This window comes from Homarus americanus, unplaced genomic scaffold (assembly GCF_018991925.1).
Source record: "Homarus americanus isolate GMGI-L3 unplaced genomic scaffold, GMGI_Hamer_2.0 scaffold1619, whole genome shotgun sequence".
NCBI lineage: Eukaryota > Metazoa > Arthropoda > Malacostraca > Decapoda > Nephropidae > Homarus > Homarus americanus.
This window is the reverse complement of record NW_024721246.1, coordinates 47,093-66,982: the sequence shown is the minus strand read 5'-3', so window position 1 is coordinate 66,982 and position 19,890 is coordinate 47,093. Positions and strand designations below refer to the sequence as shown.

At 34.7% G+C, this 19,890-nt stretch overlaps 2 protein-coding genes across 2 annotated transcripts in view; both read left to right on the top strand.

Moving 5' to 3' along the window:
* Nucleotides 1–217: 217 nt before the first annotated feature.
* The window catches only part of LOC121861655, a gene marked incomplete at its 3' end in the record, with an annotated part of 63,630 nt that continues 43,957 nt past the window's right edge, over nucleotides 218–19,890 (top strand). Inside the window, exon 1 of the mRNA XM_042359551.1 lies at nucleotides 218–295. The remainder of the gene's footprint in view (nucleotides 296–19,890) is intronic.
* LOC121861654 (classical arabinogalactan protein 9-like) lies at nucleotides 16,693–17,312 on the top strand (the record flags this gene model as incomplete). The annotated part of the gene is made up of 2 exons (XM_042359550.1): nucleotides 16,693–16,840; nucleotides 17,101–17,312. Coding segments are annotated over 2 exons (360 nt in total), but the record flags the coding sequence as incomplete, so codon positions are not given.

The window sequence follows — 19,890 nt, the reverse complement described above, 5'->3', positions numbered from 1 at the left end:
AAATGAAGAGATAGATGGTAAGATGATGCGTGTGTGACAGATGAAGAAGGCCAAACTGTCTGGGGTGCTGCTCGGCATTCCAGAGAAGTTGGAGCTCAAGAATTTCATACACCGCTGAGTGTTTAACGTTGTGATGAAGGAGTGTGATGACGGTGTTGGTGATAGTGGTGTTGGAGCCGCTGGTGTGTTAAAGGGGGTATTAGTAGTGGTGTGTGTAGAGGTTGATACTTGTCCACATGGGGCCGCCACTTCACCTCTCTCGTTCACCTCGCTTGCTAACATGATGCTCTACACCGTAAGTATTAATCTTTCATCAAACTCTTACTCTTTGATCCTCTCACGGACTCTATATATCCTTATTTCCATTCTTTTCAAATATATAAACCACCATGAATATAAAATGAACACAAGGGGTATACAGTTTTTCACCTACCGGTTTGTTTAGTGAATTACATGAAATTAGAATCTGTTTACGGTGCTTATGGTCTTATAATGGTGTTTTAACTACAACTATATGACAAAGGAATTATTAACTGTTATTCAACTAAACATCAATATAATATAGAGATTATATAGATTGAAATATATACGTTTAATATACTAGGTAGAGGGTATAATTTTATGAAATGATATGTAACTTGTTAAATGCGTAATTAGTTTCTTTTTATTACTTGGATTCAGTATCCATTTTATACATGAACACATAAGGTACTGTAAGCATTTCCACTTTGTATGATGTACTGAAACAAGGTGATTAGTGATAGTTCATGAACCACAGCCATACAAAAACAATACCATTGCAGAATCTCTGTTGTATTAAATCGTTTTTACCTGTAATTATTGTTTTAATGTTGATATGTAAATTACAAACAAACGTACATTAAGATAAACGTACACAAGACTTACACAAATGTATTAAGACACGCACGTACACACACACACACAAAATGTTTACAAGACACGCACACAGATGTATCGAGAAACACGCATTATTATACACGCACTGGTGTTGTATACAAGACACGCACACACACACACACACACAATATCACACACACACACACACGTAATCATTTAATTAAGAAAACTCAGTTGGGACGTTTTTGCAAGTATATACAATTTTTGTTTATCTTACTCCAACTTAATAGTAATTAGTTCATATATGGTAAATATAGTTGTTTATCATGACTGCGTCGTAACCAAACATGTATTGGGATAGATTAGTTATGGTGTTATTTATTTCCAGTTTGTATTATGATTATTAACAAGAGTGTATGTCAGCGTATATACATCCTCTTTTACCCTCACACACACACACACACACACACACACACACACAGTATACACACACACTCTTCGCTATATAAACTGAAAGACCTTGATAAGTACAGAAAAGAATTAATGCTATTAACTCACCAAGTTACAACACGTTACAGTAATTACATAGGTCAGCCCTTGAAAGTACAGTCGTCTGAAAAAGGTCTGAATGTGTCTTATGTATTAGGCTCCATGAGATTAGAAAGTTAGTATGTCATGAAATTCTACTTTTTTCGGTGTTGATTCATGTGGATTTACCTTAAAGAATTTAACTATGATTATACCGTGTGACCTTAGTTGGAACTCAAATTAATTATGAAGCATAGTTTTACCTTTGATGTTGAACCAAAGGAGTTTATTATTATTATTATTACATATGGTTACATACATATATTATTATTATATACATATATTATTATTATTATATTATTATTATTATTATTATTATTATCTGTTGACAATTCACATCTAAAAATACTTATATAATAATACTTCCAAAGTATTTCATCTTAATATTCTCAGTAATTTATCTTCATGTAAATTTGAATCAACATCGGTCACGTGGGTCGGGGTTAGACACAATCATTCATCCTATTATAATTAGCAGGTTATTCATCACACATCCCAAAGCCTATATTGTACATTATACATTAGTGAAATATGAAGTTGTTCTCATTATGGATTCTGCAACATTTTTTTTCATACGGTTCACTTCATTGTCATTTGCTGTTTTGTTATTAGTGCATAAGTGATATTAGTTTCCAATAACACGGATTCCTTTTTGTTTTTAATGATAATTTAGGTTCTTTTTGTGTTCTGTGTGGTGGCAGTATTAATTATATATCAAGGGTTTTGTTGTTTAAATACTGTATATCAAGGGTTATAATAGCTAAATGTCTTAATTATATAACACAAAGTTCTGGTATATAATATTACACATTCTATTGTTGCGCTATAAACCTAATACATGTATAATGGGCTAGTTATATAAGTGTTCTAGTTTATATTCAAAGGGTTCTTTTAAATATATAGGGTTCTAGGTATATGAATTTAGCTTCTATATATTGTGTGTTGTCTTCTTGTATATATAGTGGTGGATGCTACTGTAAAAGTGTTCTTTATATTTATGAAGTTTCTGGTTATGTATCTGTAATTGGTTTCTAGGTGTATAATGTAAGGTTTTAGCTTTGTAATGGTTTGAGCTTTAATGTGGGTAAGTATAATATGTGGGTTTTGCTAATATAAGTGTTGAACTATAATATAAGGGTTCTGCTATAATATGGGTTTGAACTATAATATAAGGTCATAGCTGTAATATAAGGTTTTTGTGTAATATATGGTTTTAACTATATTATTGGATATAAATTATAATATAAGGGTCTGCTATACTATATGTGTCTTAATATAAGTGGGTTCTGCTGTATGTAAGGGTGCTTGTATAATATAAGGGTTCTAACTATACTATAAGGGTTTTAACTATAATATAAGGGCCCTAGCTATAATATGAGGGTTTTAAATATAATATAAGGGTTCTAACTATAATATAAGGGTTTTAACTATAATATAAGGGATCTAATTATAATATAAGGGTTCTAACTATAATATAAGGGTTCTAACTATAATATAAGGGTTTTAACTATAATATAAGGGATCTAACTATAATATAAGGGTTTTAACTATTATATAAGGGTTCTAACTATACTATAAGGGTTTTAACTATAATATAAGGGTTTTAACTATAATATAAGGGATCTAACTATAATATAAGGGTTCTAACTATAATATGAGGGTTCTAACTATAATATAAGGGTTCTAACTATAATATAAGGGTTTTAGCTATAATATAAGGGTCCTACAGTAGCTATAATATAAGGGTTTTAACTATAATATAAGGGTCCTAGCTATAATATAAGGGTTTTAACTAATATTAGGGTTCTGACTATGATATAAGGGTTCTAACTATAATATAAGGGGTCTAGGTATATAGTGTAGACCTGCTGGTTCTAAAGTGAAGTAAGTGAGCACGAATGATGTTTATCCACCGAATGTACTGAGTTGAATTAGTTTGTTGGGTTAAATCTCACTTAATTAGCCTATGTAATTAGTTTGGTATATTATAGGCCTATAAACTGTACAATCTATTCTATTTCTATATTTGTATATATCATGGATAATTGTGGACAAGATTCCCTGGACATAAACCAAATCTGGCATCATTTAAGTTCAGGATTAAAGATTCCAAAACCCAAATTTTATCATATTTTTCTTTCTTATATTACCCAATATTTATTTATATGTTTTATTGATATAAATTATACTGAAAATATCCAATGAAAAAAAAAAATGTTAGCCTATCCGGTGTAAAAGTAATAAAAAATTATATCCTGTGAAAATGCGTTGTAAGTGGACTTCTCTAGACAACATTATACCACGAACTCCTACAGCTTATTATAGTAGCCTAGTTGATGGAATATTTCGTAGCCTAGTTTGTTTCGTGAAAATTTGAGGAAACTTGTGCGTTTAAAAGTTTTAATCAATAGACTACAGTATAACAGGTAGTTGACTGTGAGGAAGAAATTATAGAGGCACGTATCCCTATTGAAAGTATTTAACACAAGTTGTAGTTATATCCAGATTTATCGTAATTGCATTCTTTTCTCTATTTTTTTGTCTCCTTATCTCCATCTTTCTCTATTTATCTCCCTCTTTATCTATCTCTCCTTTAAACATTATGTATATGGGCTAAACATTATCGACGTTCTTGTGTTTCCGACTGATATTGGGGGAGGGGGTTTTCGCGCGTGACGTCACTTCCGGTTTAATGCAGTGATTTTTCTTGTTTTTCGATAAATAAATTAAATATGAGATCAATTTTTAGTATAAGAGTTATTTTGCTTTTTTTTTAGGGGGTGATTAAGTTCACATTATCATCTCTAACCTGTAATTCACTTAGTTGTTAGTAATCGTGTACGTATGCAACTTTGTCTCTAATGGAAAGAATGAACATGATTGGCTGATTCGCTAACCAATGAGACGAAATATATTAATAAAAAAAATGATTTGAAAGAAAAACGAACCAATTTTAACCGCCATTCATCCCTCATTGGTTCGATAATCAGCCAATCAGATTCCACCCATCGTCTTCGCGAGTGCATATATACCTGTTGTCCCTCGTGGATCTGGCAGTGAACAGGGAACCATCTTAGGCGGAGGTCAGACGCCGTGGAATAAAAAAAAAATCCACTTTATGTGTTTTGTGGATTTTATGTACGGCATATTGATACTTAAGTGTAATAAAAGTGAATTAATGGTATACTGTGAACGCCGCTGGGGCAGGTTAGATCTATGATATTATTGGCTGTTTGGAGCAGGGTGGGAAGGGGCAGGATGAAGGGTTAAAAATTCATGTTACAATATACACATTAAAATCACAAACCAAATGAGGAAAACAATATTTATAGAATTTAACGAAAGGATTTAATACATTATGTAGATTATTTTATTGTTAATTTAATATTTGTATTTTTTTTTATTTGTATATTATTTATTTAGATGTTAAAATTATGTGATATTTTTTTTTTAATTTAGAGAAACTGTATTTAATATTTCCAAAATTGTTTACTGTTTTTGTAGATGTATTTATTATAGGTTTGTTAATACATATGTACAGTATATTTTATGTATATTTATGTATTAAATAATTATTGTGAAATATATTAAGTTTATGTTAACTTATATTAATTTATATTACTAATTTTATTTATGGTAATAGTGCTCAAGGTGTGGTAGTCAAGGTGTGGTGTGGTAGCCAGGGTGTGGTAGCCAAGGTGTGTGGTATCCAAGATGTGGGAGTTAATGTGGTAGTCAAGGTGTGGAGAACATGTATAGCTAAGGTGTGTAGTAGAAGCGAAGGTGTGGTAGTCAAGGTGTAGTAGTCAAGGTGTGGTAGCCATTGTGTGGTAGCTAGGGTGTGTAGTCAAGGTGTGGTGTAGTCAAGGTGGTAGCCAAGGTGTGCATGAAGGTGTGGTAGTCAAGGTGTGGTAGTCAAGGTGGCAGCCAGGTGTGTGGTAGCCAAGGACCGGTGTTTATGTAGCCAGGGGACATGTGTAGTAGCGAAGGTGTGGTAGTCAAGGTGTGGTAGCCAAGGTGTGGTAGTTAATTTGTGGTAGCCAGGGTGTGGTAGCCAAGGTGTGGTAACCAGTGTGTGGTAGTTAATGTGTGGTAGCGAAGGTGTGGTAGCCAAGGTGTGGTAGTTAATTTGTGGTAGCCAGGTTGTTATTGTTAATGTTGTTATTGTTGTATTGTTATTGTTATTGTGTTTAGTTGAATTGTTATTGTTATTGTCTTGTTATTGTTGTTATTATTGTATTGTTAGTGTTATTAGTTGTACTGTTATTGTTGTTATTGTTATTGTTGTATTGTTATTTTTGTAATGTTATTGTTGTTTTTGTTATTAGTTGTATTGTTATTATTGTTGTTATTGTTATTAGTTTTATTGTTATTGTTGTTATTGTTAGATGTTGTTATTGTTATTACCTGTATTGTTATTGTAGCTATTGTTGTTAGTTGTATTGTTATTGTTGTTATTGATATTAGTTGTATTGTTATTGTTGTTATTGTTGTTATTGTATTGTTGTTGTTATTGTTGTTATTGTATTACCGTATTGTATAGTATACTTGTGGTTGTTATTAGATTAGTTGTATTGTTATTGTTGTTATTGTTGTTATTGTTATTAGTTATATTGTTATTGTTGTTATTGTTATTGCATTGTTATTGTTGTTATTGTTGTTATTGTTATTAGTTGTATTGTTATTGTTGTTATTGTTAGTTGTATTGTTGTTGTATTGTTATTGTTATTATGTATTGTTATTGTTATTAGTTGTATTGTTCTTGGTTATTAGTTGTATTTGTTATTGTTGTATTGTTATTGTTGTTATTGTTGTTATTGTATTAGTTGGTTACTATTGTATTGTTATTGTTATTGTTGTATTGTTATTGTTATTGTTGTATTGTTATTGTTATGTATTGTTATTGTTGTTATTATGTTAGTATTAGGTTCTGGTTAGTTGTATTGTTATTGTTGTATTGTTATTGTTATTGTTGTATTGTTATTGTTGTTATTGATATTAGTTGTATTGTTATTGTTGTTATTGTTGTTATTGTTGTTATTGTTATTAGTTGTATTGTTGTTGTTGTTATTGTTATTAGTTGTATTGTTGTTGTTGTTATTGTTGTTATTGTTATTAGTTGTATTGTTATTGTTGGTTATTGTGTTTAGTTGTATTGTTATTGTTGTATTGTTATTGTTGTTATTGTTATTGTTGTATTGTTATTGTTGTTCTGATATTAGTTGTATTGTTATTGTTGTTATTGTTGTTATTGTTGTTATTGTTATTAGTTGTATTGTTGTTGTTGTTATTGTTATTAGTTGTATTGATTGTTGTTATTGTTGTTATTGTTATTAGTTGTATTTTGTTATTGTTATTAGTTGTATTGTTATTGTTGTTATTGTTATTAGTTGTATTGTTATTGTTGTTATTGTTGTATTGTTATTGTTGTTATTGTTATTATTGTATTGTTATTGTTATTGTTATTAGTTGTATTGTTATTGTTGTATTGTTATTGTTATTGTTGTATTGTTATTGTTATTGTTGTATTATATTGTTGTATTATATGTTCTTGTTATTATTGTATTGTTATTGTTGTATTGTTATTGTTATTGTTGTATTGTTATTAGTTGTATTGTTATTGTTGATATTATATATTGTTTTTAGTTGTATTGTTATTGTTGTATTGTTATTGTTATTAGTTGTATTGTTATAGTTTGTATTATTGTGATTGTTATTAGTTGCATTGTTATTATTGTTATTGTTGTTTTCTTGTATTGTTATTGTTAGTTGTTGTTATTGTTATTAGTTTATTGTAGTTATATGTTGTATTGTTATTGTTAGTTGTATTGTTATTGTTATTGTTGTTATTGTTATTAGTTGTATTGTTATTAGTTGTATTGTTATTATTGTATTGTTATTGTTGTTATTGTTGTTACTGTATTGTTATTGTTATTAGTTGTATTGTTATTGTTGTTACTGTTATTGTTGTTATTGTTATTATTGTATTGTTATTGTTATTAGTTGTATTGTTATTGTTGTATTGTTATTGTTATTGTTGTATTGTTATTGGTTATGTTGTATTATTAGTTATTGTTATTGTTATATTAGTTGTATTGTTATTGTTGTGTTGTTATTGTTATTGTTGTATTGTTATTGTTATTGTTATTATAGTTGTATTGTTATTAGTTATATGTTTATTGTTGTATTGTTATTGTTATTGTTGTGTTGTTATTGTTATTGTTGTATTGTTGTTGTTATTGTTGTATTGTTATTAGTTGTGTTATTGTTATTAGTGTATTGTTATTGTTGTATTGTTATTGTTATTGTTGTATTGTTATTGTTATTATTGTTGTGTTATGTATTGTTATGTTGGTGTTATTGATATTGTTGTGTTGTTATTGATGTTGTTGTATTGTTATAGTTGTATTGTTATTGTTGTTATTGTTGTTGTTATTGTTGTTTACTGTTATTGGTTGTTATTGATATTATTGTATTGTTATTATTGTATTGTCATTGTTGTTTTGTTGTTGTTATTGTTGTTGTTATTGTTTATACTATTGTTGTTATTGTTATTGTTGTATTGTTATTGTTGTTAGTTATAAGTTGTATTGTTATTGTTATTGTTATGTAGTTGTATTGTTGTTGTTATTGTTATTGTTGTATTGTTATTAGTTGTATTGTCATTGTTGTTATTGTTGTTGTTATTGTTGTTACTGTTATTGTTGTTATTGTTATTGTTGTATTGTTATTGTTGTATTGTTATTGATATTTTATTGTTATTGTTTTGTTGTATTGTTGTTGTTGTTATTGTTATTGATATTTTTATTGTTATTGTTTTGTTGTATTGTTATTGTTGTGTTGTTATTGATATATTTTGTATTGTTATTGTTGTTATTGTTATATTATATTGTTATTGTTATTAGTTGTATTGTTATTGTTATTAGTTGTATTGTTATTGTTGTTATTGTTATTAGTTGTATTATTATTGTTGTTATTATATTAGTCATTGTTATTGTTGTTATTGTTATTAGGTAGTTATTAGTTGTATTGTCATTGGTTATGTTTATTGTTGTTAGTTGTATTGTTATTGTTGTTATTGTTATAGCTGTGTATTGTTATTGTTGTTATTGTTTTGTTAGTTTTGTATTGTTGTTGTTGTTATTAGTTGTTATTGTTTATTGATATTTTTTATTGTTATTGTTTTTTGTTGTATTGTTATTGTTGTGTTGTTATTGATATGTATTGTTATTGTTGTTATTGTTATTAGTTGTATTGTTATTGTTATTGTTATTAGTTGTATTGTTATTGTTATTAGTTGTATTGTTATTGTTGTTATTGTTATTAGTTGTATTGTTATTGTTGTTATTGTTGTTATTGTTATTTAGTTGTATTGTTATTGTTGTTGTTATTGTTGCAATTGTTAAGGTATTGTCATTGTTGTTATTATGTTAGTATTGTATTGTTATTGTTGTTATTGTTATTAGTTGTATTGTTATTGTTATTGTTAGTTGTATTATATGTGTTATTGTTATGTTGTATTGTTATTAGTTGTATTGTTATTGTTATTAGTTATTGTTATTGTTGTATTGTTATTGTTATTGTTGTGTTGTTATTGTTATTGTTGTATTGTTATTGTTATTGTTGTATTGTTATAGTTGTATGTTATTGTTATTAGTTGTATTGTTATTGTGTTGGATATTGTTGTATTGTTATTATTGTATTGTTATTGTTGTTATTGTTGTTGTTATTGTTGTTACTGTTATTGTTGTTATTGTTATTGTTGTATTGTTATTAGTTGTATTGTTATTGTTATTAGCTGTATTGTTATTGTTGTATTGTTATTGTTATTGTTGTGTTGTTATTGATATTGTTGTATTGTTATTAGTTGTATTGTCATTGTTGTTTTTGTTGTTATTGTTGTTACTGTTATTGTTGTTATTGTTTTTGTTGTATTGTTATTGTGTTATTAGTTTGATATTTTTTATTGTTATTGTTTTTGTATTGTTATTTTGTTGTTATTGTTATATATTTTGTATTGTATTATTGTTATTGTTAATGTATTATTGTTATATTATATTAGTTGTATGTATTGTTATTAATTGGTATAGTTATTATTGTATTGTTATTAGTTGTATTGTCATTGTTGTTATTGTTTGTTGTTGTTACTGTTATTAGTTGTTATTATTATTGTTGTATTGTTATTGTTATTGTTATTGATATTTTATGTTGATTGTTTTGTTGTATTGTTATTGTTGTTATTGTTATTGTTGTATTGTTATTGTTGTTATTGATATTTTTGTATTGTTATTGTTGTTATTGTTATTAGTTGTATTGTTATTGCTGTTATTGTTATTAGTTGTATTATTGTTATTGTTGTTATTGTTATTGTTGTTATTGTTATTGTTGTTATTGTTATTGTTGTTATTGTTGTATTGTTATTATTGTTATTGTTGTTATTGTTATTAGTTGTATTGTTATTGTTATTAGTTGTATTTTATTGTTGAATATGTTATATTATTTGTTATACAGTATTGTTATTGCTCATGTTATTGTTATTTTTGTATTGTTATTATTGTTATTGTTATATGTATTGTTATTATTGTTATTGTTACTAGTTGTAGTTATTATTTTGTTATTGTTATTGTTGTATTGTTATTATTGTTATTGTTATTTTTGCTTTGTTATTGTTATTAGTTGTATTGTTATTTTGTTATTGTTGTTATTGTTATTAGTTGTATTGTTGTTGTTATTGTTGTATTGTTATTGTTGTATTGTTATTGTTTTTATTGTTATTGTTGTATTGTTGTTGTTATTGTTATTGTTGTATTGTTATTGTTGTTATTGTTATTGTTGCATTGTTGTTGTTATTGTTTGTTATTGTTATTGTTAATGTTATGTTGTTATTGTTATAGTTTGTATTGTATTGTTGTTATTGTTATTAGTTGTATTATTGTTATTGTTGTTATTGTTATTGTTGTGTTATTATTGTATTGTTGATTGTTTATTGTTATTGTTGTTATTGTTATTAGTTGTATTGTTATTGTTGTTATTGTTATTAGTTGTATTGTTATTGTTATATTGTTATAGTTGTATTATTATTACGTTATTGTTATTAGTTATATTGTTATTGTTATTGTTATTAGTTGTATTATTGTATTGTTGTTATTGTTTTGTTGTTATTGTTAGTTGTATTGTTATTGTTGTTATTGTTATTAGTTGTATTGTTATTGCTGTTATTGTTATTGAATTGTTATTGTTTGTTATTGTTATTAGTCGTATTATTGTTATTGCTGTTATTGTTATTGTTGTTATTGTTAGTATTTTTATTTTATTTTGTTATTGTTTTTATTTTCAATGTTATTGTTGTATTGTTATATTATTTTTAGTATGTTTGTTATTAGTTGTATTGTTATTGTTGTTATTGTTATTAGTTGTATTGTTATTGTTGTTATTGTTATTAGTTGTATTGTTATTGCTGTTATTGTTATTAGTTGTATTGTTATTGTTGTTATTGTTATTAGTTGTGTTATTGTTATTAGTTGTATTATTGTTATTGTTGTTATTGTTATTGTTGTATTGTTATTGCTGTTATTGTTATTGTTGTTATTGTTAGTATTTTTATTTTTATATTGTTTTTATTTCAATGTTATTGTTGTATTGTTATGGTTATTTTTAGTATTATTGTTATTAGTTGTATTATTGTTATTGTTGTATTGTTATTAGTTGTATTGTTATTGTTGTATTGTTATTGTTGTTATTGTTGTATTGTTATTGTTGTTATTGTTGTATTGTTATTGTTGTTATTGTTATTGTTGTTATTATATTAGTTGTATTATTGTTGTTATTGTTGTATTGTTATTGTTGTTATTGTTATTGTTGTATTGTTATTGTTGTTATTGTTGTATTGTTATTGTTGTTATTGTTGTATTGTTATTGTTGTTATTGTTATTGTTGTATTGTTATTGTTGTTATTGTTATTGTTGTATTGTTATGCTGTTATTGTTGTATTGTTATTATTGTTATTGTTATTGTTGTATTGTTATTGTTGTTATTTGTATGTTGTTGTTATTGTTATTGTTGATTGTTATTGTTGTTATTGTTATTGTCATGTTTGTTTGTTATAATTGTTATTGTTGTTATTGTTATTGTTGTATTGTTATTGTTGTTATTGTTATTGTTGTATTGTTATTGTTGTTATTGTTGTATTGTTATTGTTGTTATTGTTATTGTTGTATTGTTATTGTTGTTATTGTTGTATTGTTATTGTTGTTATTGTTATTGTTGTAGTATTGTTATTGTTGTTATTGTTATTGTTGTATTGTTATTGTTGTTATTGTTATTGTTGTTATTGTTGCTGTATTGTTATTGTTGTATTGTTATTGTTGTTATTGTTGTATTGTTATTGTTGTTATTGTTTACTGGTTATTGTGGTTGTTATCGTTAGTTATTGTATTGTTGTATTGTTATTGTTGTTATTGTATTGTTGTTTTGTTGCATTGTTATTGTTGTTACGATTGTTATTGTTTATTGTTGTATTGTTATTGTTGTTGTTGTATTGTTATTATTTATTGTTAGTTGTATTGTTATTGTTGTTATTGTTGTATTGTTATTGTTGTTATTGTTATTGTTGTATTGTTATTGTTGTTATTGTTGTATTGTTATTGTTGTTATTGTTATTGTTGTATTGTTATATTTTGTATTGTTATTGTTGTTATTGTTAGTTGTGTTGTTATTGTTGTTATTGTTGTATTATTGTTGTTGTTTTTGTTGTTATTGTTATTTTCTTTGTTGTTGTTATTATTAATTTCCACGTTGATTGAAACCTTTTATTAACGACAGATGATGGTGAATTATTTTGTTATTTTTGTCATAATTGTTATTTTTATTATATACTGTACCTTAAGTGTTATGAAGTGTAAGTGTTATTTAAGTTATTTTTGATCGTATAAACGTTATTTTTTACCGTATTAACGTTAAGTTATTTTCACCGTATAAGCGTTATTAAAGATTATTACACTGTATAAATATGTACAGTATAGTACTCTCGGCAGCGGTGACTGTGTGTGTGTGTGTGTGTGTGTGTGTGTTTTGTTTTGTGTGTGTGTGTGTGTGTGTGTTTTTGTTTTGTGTGTGTGTGTGTGTGTGTGTGTGTGTGTGTGTGTGTGTGTGTGTGTGTGTGTGTTTGTGTGTTTTGTTTTGTGTGTGTGTGTGTGTGTGTGTGTGTGTGTGTGTGTGTGTTTGTGTGTGTGTGTGTGTGTGTGTGTGTGTGTGTGTGTGTGTGTGTGTGTGTGTTTTGTTTGTGTGTGTGTGTGTGTGTGTGTGTGTGTGTGTGTGTGTGTGTGTGTGTGTGTGTGTGTGTATGTTTTTGTGTGTGTGTGTGTGAGATCGAACACTCAGGCGGTGTACCGTACAGTTAAACCTCCTTATAACGAACTTTCATCCTATATGGTTCGTTATATGTGGGTGTTATATCTAACGGACCCTCGATATAACGAACTTTTATTCTATATAGTTCGTTAGATGGAGGTTTCACATCTAACGGATCCTCGATATAACGGACTTGCATCTTTATATAGCCAGGGTCATTAACTATAATATACTGTATGTCTTATGAATTGAGGTTAGGTTAGGTTAGGTCAGGTTAGGTTAGGTTAGGTTAGGTCAGGTTAGGTTAGGTTAGGTTAGGTTAGATTAGGGTAGATTGGGTTAGGTTAGTTTAGATTAGGTTAGGTTAGGTTAGTCTACGTTATGTTTGGTTAGGTTAGGTTAGTCTACGTTTGGTTAGGTTAGGTTAGTCTACTTTTGTTTGGTTAGGTTAGGTTAGTTCACGTTATGTTTGTGTTAGGTTAGGTTAGTCTACGTTATGTTTGGTTAGGTTAGGTTAGTCTACGTTATGTTTGGTTAGTTAGGTTAGTCTCACGTTATGTTTGGTTAGGTTAGGTTAGTCTACGTTATGTTTGGTTAGGTTAGGTTAGTCTACGTTAGTTTGGTTAGGTTAGGTTAGTCTACGTTATGTTAGGTTGAGGGGTTCACGTTGCGTTTGGTTAGGTTAGGTTAGTCTACGTTATGTTAGGTTAGGTTAGGTTAGTCTACGTTATGTTTGGTTAGGTTAGGTGTTGTATTTACCAGAAGGTGACATCAATATTACACACACACACACAGAGCCAATATTCTGGGCTTATTTAAATGTCAAAGGTTCAGCCTGCTAAATATACCCCCTTGATGGTGGTGTGAGAGAGAGAGAGAGAGAGGTTAGTTTGAGAGAGAGAGAGAGAGAGAGAGAGAGAGAGAGGTTAGTTTGAGAGAGAGAGAGAGGAGAGGTTAGTTTGAGAGAGAGAGAGAGAGTTTGAGAGAGAGAGAGAGAGAGAGAGAGAGAGAGAGGAGAGAGGTTAGTGGAGAGAGAGAGAGAGAGAGGTTAGTTTGAGAGAGAGAGAGAGAGAGAGGTTAGTTTGAGAGAGAGAGAGAGAGAGAGAGAGGAGAGAGAGAGGTTAGTTTAGAGAGAGAGAGAGAGAGAGGTTATTTGAGAGAGAGAGAGAGAGAGAGAGGTTATGAGAGAGAGAGAGGTTAGTTTGAGAGAGAGAGAGAGAGAGAGGTTAGTTTGAGAGAGAGAGAGAGAGAGAAGAGAGAGAGAGGTTAGTTTGAGAGGAGAGAGAGAGAGAGAGAGAGGAGAGGTTTGAGAGAGAGAGAGAGAGAGAGGTTAGTTTGAGAGAGAGAGAGAGAGAGGTTAGTTTGGAGAGAGAGAGAGAGAGAGAGAGAGGTTAGTTTGAGAGAGAGAGAGAGAGAGAGAGAGGGAGAGGTTAGTTTGAGAGAGAGAGAGAGGAGAGAGAGAGGGGAGAGAGAGAGAGGTTAGTTTGAGAGAGAGAGGAGAGAGAGAGAGGTTAGTTTGAGAGAGAGAGAGGAGAGGTTGTTTGAGAGAGAGAGAGAGATTAGTTTGAGAGAGAGAGAGAGAGAGAGAGAGAGAGAGAGAAGGTTAGTTTGAGAGAGAGAGAGAGAGAGAGAGAGAGAGGAGAAGTTGGAGAGAGAGAGAGAGAGAGAGAGAGAGAGAGAGAGAGAGAGAGAGGTTAGTTTGAGAGAGAGAGAGAGAGAGAGAGGTTAGTTTGAGAGGAGAGAGAGAGAGAGAGGTTAGTTTGAGAGAGAGAGGAGAGGTTAGTTTGAGAGAGAGAGAGAGATTAGTTTGAGAGAGAGAGAGAGAGAGAGAGAGAGAGAGAGAGAGAGAGAGAGAGAGAGAGAGAGAGGTTAGTTTGAGAGAGAGAGAGAGAGAGAGAGAGAGAGGTTAGTTTGAGAGAGAGAGAGAGAGAGGTTAGTTTGAGAGAGAGGAGAGAGAGAGAGAGAGGTTAGTTTGAGAGAGAGAGAGAGAGAGAGAGGTTAGTTTGAGAGGAGAGAGAGAGAGAGAGAGAGAGAGGTTAGTTTGAGAGAGAGAGAGGTTAGTTTGAGAGGAGAGAGAGAGAGAGGTTAGTTTGAGAGAGAGAGAGAGAGAGAGAGAGAGAGAGAGAGAGAGAGAGAAAGGTTAGTTTGAGAGAGAGAGAGAGAGGTTAGTTTGAGAGAGAGAGAGAGAGAGAGAGGTTAGTTTGAGAGAGAGAGAGAGGTTAGTTTGAGAAGAGAGAGAGAGAAAGGTTAGTTTGAGAGAGAGAGAGAGAGAGAGAGAGAGAGAGAGAGAGAGAGAGAGGTTAGTTTGAGAGAGAGAGAGAGAGAGAGAGTTAGTTTGAGAGAGAGAGAGGAGAGGAGAGAGAAAGGTTAGTTTGAGAGAGAGAGAGAGAGAGAAAAGGTTAGTTTGAGAGAGAGAGAGAGAGAGAGAGAGAGAGAGAGAGAGAGAGAGAGAGAGAGAGAGAGAGAGAGGTTAGTTTGAGAGAGAGAGAGAGAGAGAGAGAGAGTAGTTTGAGAGAGAGAGAGAGAGAGAGGTTCGTTTGAGAGAGAGAGAGAGGTTAGCTTGAGAGAGAGAGAGAGAGAGGTTAGTTTGAGAGAGAGAGAGAGAGAAGGTTAGTTTGAGAGAGAGAGAGGAGAGGTTAGTTTGAGAGAGAGAGAGAGAAAGGTTAGTTTGAGAGAGAGAGAGAGAGAGAGAGAGGAGAGGTTAGTTTGGAGAGAGAGAGAGAGAGAGAGAGAGGTTAGTTTGAGAGAGAGAGAGAGGAGAGAGAGAGAGAGGTTAGTTTGAGAGAGAGAGAGAGAGAGAGAGAGAGAGAGAGAGGTTAGTTTGAGAGAGAGAGAGAGAGAGGTTAGTTTGAGAGAGAGAGGAGAGAGAAGGTTAGTTTGAGAGAGAGAGAGAGAGAGAGAGAGAGAGAGAGGCCTCCATACCCCCACTAATGAGAGAGCCGCCGTGATCAAATTATCATCACCAATGAGGAGTTGTGTGTGGTGTGTGTGTGTGTGTGTGTGTGTGTGTGTGTGTGTGTGTGTGTGTGTGTGTCTCTCTCTCTCTCACACACACACATAGCCAGGCCTATCTCAGATTAGGCTAATCCACAGTCTAGGTAATATCTCGACTGGTTAATCCTACTCTCTCAATGGCTAATCCTAATCTCTCAGACTGGTTAATCCACAGTGTAGCTAATCCCTCTACTGGCTAACCTCCAGTGGCCAACCTCCAGCGGCTAACCTCCAGTGGCCAATCTCCAGTGGCTAACCCCCAGTGGCTAATCCCCAGCGGCTAATCCCTCCAGTGGCCAATCCCAGCGGCCAATCCCCCAGTGGGCCAATCCTCCAGTGGCCAATCCCTCAGTGGCCAATCCCCCAGTGGCTAATCCTCCAGTGGCTAATCCTCCAGTGGCCAACCTCCAGTGGCCAATCCCTCCAGCGGCCAATCCCTCCAGTGGCTAATCCCCAGTGGCCAACCCCCAGTGGCTAACCCAGTGGTCAACCTCCAGTGGCCAATCCCCCACGGCAACTCCAGTGGCTAACCCCACCGGCCAACCCCAGTGGCCAATCCCACCCAGGGCCAATCCCCAGTGGCCAATCCCAGTGGCCAACCTCCAGGCCAATCCTCCAGCGGCTAACCCCAGTGGCCAATCCCCAGTGGCCAATCCCTCCAGTGGCCAATCCTCCAGTGGCTAACCTCCAGTGGCTAATCCCAGTGGCTAATCCCCCAGTGGCCAATCCCTCCAGCGTCTAACCTCCAGCGGCCAATCCCCAGCGGCCAACCCCAGTGGCCAATCCCCCAGCGGCCAATCCCCCAGTGCAACCTCAGTGGCTAACCCCAGTGGCCAACCCCGCACCCAGTGCCAACTCCAGTGCCAATCTCCAGTGGCTAATCCCTCCAGTGGCTAACCCCAGCACTCGGGCCAACCCCCAGTGGCCAATCCCCCAGTGGCCAATCCCCCAGTGGCCAACCTCCAGCGGCTAACCTCCAGTGGCCAACCCCCAGCGGCCAACCTCCAGTGGCCAATCCCCCAGTGGCTAACCTCCAGCGGCCAATCCCCCAGTAACCCCAGTGCAATCCCCCAGTGGCCAATCCCCCAGTGGCCAACCTCCAGTGGCCAACTCCCAGTGGCCAATCCCGGGCTAATCCCCACCGGCTAATCCCAGTGGCCAATCCCCCAGCGGCCAATCCCCCAGTGGCCAATCCCCCCACTGGCTAATCCCCCAGTGGCCAACCTCCAGTGGCCAATCCCAGTGGCTAATCCCCCAGCGGCCAATCCCAGTGGCTAATCCCAGTGGCTAACCTCCAGTGTCTAATCCCAGTGGCTAACCCCAGTGGCCAACCCCCAGTGGCCAACTCCCAGTGGCCAACCCCCAGCGGCCAATCCTCCAGTGTCCAACCTCCAGTGGCCAACCCTCCAGCGGCCAACCCTCCAGTGGCCAATCCCCCAGTGGCCAATCCCCCAGTGGCTAATCCCCCAGCGGCCAATCCCCCAGTGGCCAACTCTCCAGTGGCCAATCCCTCCAGTGGCTAATCCCAGTGGCCAATCCCCCAGCGGCCAATCCCCCAGTGCCAATCCCCCAGTGGCTAATCCCAGTGGCCAATCCCCAGTGGCAACCTCCAGTGGCTAACCTCCAGTGGCCAACCTCCAGTGGCTAACTCTCCAGTGGCCAACCTCCAGTGGCCAATCCCCCAGTGGCTAATCCCCGCACAGGCAACCTCCAGTGGCCAATCCCTCCAGTGGCTAATCCCCCAGTGGCTAACCTCCAGGGTAACCCCAGTGGCTAATCCCCAGTGGCTAACCTCCAGTGGCCAACCTCCAGTGGCTAATCCCCCAGTGGCCAATCCCCAGTGGCTAATCCCCCAGTGGCTAACTTGAGGTAACGTAGATAAAATTTGAGCAGGTGATTCTGGTTTACTCGCTCTCCTCCTCCTGGTGGAACAGTTTTATCACCTTTGCTCATTTCCGGCCCCTACACACACACACACACACACACACACACACACACACACACACACACACACACACACACGCACACACACACACACACACACGCACGCACGACACACACACACACACACACACACACACACACACACACACACACACACACACACACACACACACACACACACACGCACGCACGCACGCACACACACGCACACACACACACACACACACACACATATCTTCTGAGTCTAGCATAATAACTAAAACCGCTTGAGTAGGTTAACTTTACCCCTAACCTGACCTTGCCTGACCTGACCTGACGTAACCTGACCTGACCTGACCTAACCTGACCTGGACCTGACCTGACCTGACCTAACCTGACCTGACCTAACCTGACGTAACCTGACCTGACCTGACCTAACCTGACCTGACCTAACCTGACCTGACCTGATCTAACCTAACCAGACCTGACCTAACCTAACCTAACCTAACCTGACCTAACCTAACCTGACCTAACCTAACCTAACCTGACCTGATCTAACCTAACCTAACCTGACCTGACCTGACCTGACCTGACCAACACATACACGGTCGACAACTATCCGACTATCTAATTGTAAAGAACCACATGGCCTGGCTCGCGACTGGCCACTTCCGGCTCCTCATACTTCCTGCTGGAGCCGGATTGGTTTGTGCACGTGACTTCTAGCCAATCAGCGTTCACGGCGTCATCACGTGGTGGAATCTGACGTGACGTAAACAACATTAGATAGATAGATAGATAGATAGATAGATAGATAGATAGATAGATACATAGATAGATAGATAGATGTCTCATTCCAGGTTATACACAAATATACATAGACAATACATATAAGTAAATAGATTAAAAGGATATGTAAATATATACTAATTAACATAAAAGTGAATAATATGAATAAATTAACAAAATATTAACATTAAAAAGGTTAATTTATGTTAAAAAAATTACATATGAAATAAAGTTGTAGTTAGGATTTGTTTAGCTGATAAATATTGGTGTGTGTGTGTGTGTGTGTGTGTGTGTGTGTGTGTGTGTGTGTGTGTGTGTGTGTGTGTGTGTGTGTGTGTGTGTGTGTGTGTGTGTGTGTGTGTGTGCTCAAACCCTCCCTCATCTTCCTCCTCCTCCTCATCTTCCTCCTCATCTTCCCTCCCTCATCTTCCCTCCCCATCTTCCCTCCCTCATCCTTCATTTCCTCCTCCTTCGTAAGTTCACTGCCTTCTTATCACCCTCCCTCTCACCCCCTCACCCTCCCCATCCTCCACTCTCACCCTCTCCACCTCCTCCTCACCTCCCCACCCTCCTCCTCACCTCCTCCCTCTCACACCTCCCTCCTCCTCTCACCTCCTCTCACCTCCTCCTCCCACCACCTCTCTCACCCTCCTCTCACCTCCCATCCTCCTCCCACCCTCCCCCACTCCCACTCTATGTGTCTACCCTTCTTCCTCATTCTCCTTACGCCCCCTCCTCTGTCTCCGCCCCCAGCACTTGGCCAAGGAGCAGGAGGGGGAACGGGGGAGGGAGGGAGGAGGGGAGGGGAGGTGGACCTGTAGAGCTCCTCACTAGAGACATTAAATCGATACACTCACCGAGGCCCAGGTACTTACACCCCCTCCCCCTTCCCTCCCCCCTTCCTCCCCCCTCTCCTTTTGTTTACACACAGAGGGACACCACTCCACCTCAGAAAAGAGTTGTTTGATTCCTGTAATTCCTGTTTACTCTTCAGTCTTTGTTTACACTTGAGCGGTTTGTTTACACTTGAGCGGTTTGTTTACACTTGAGCTGTTTGTTTTAACTTGAGCGGTTTGTTTACACTTGAGCGGTTTGTTTACACTTGAGCGGTTTGTTTACACTTGAGTGGTTTGTTTACACTTGAGTGGTTTGTTTACACTTGAGTGGTTTGTTTACACTTGAGCGGTTTGTTTACACTTGAGTGGTTTGTTTACACTTGAGTGGTTTGTTTACACTTGAGCTGTTTGTTTACACTTGAGCTGTTTGTTTACACTTGAGCTGTTTGTTTACACTTGAGCTGTTTGTTTACACTTGAGCGGTTTGTTTACACTTGAGCGGTTTGTTTACACTTGAGCGGTTTGTTTACACTTGAGCCGTGAAATAAACTGG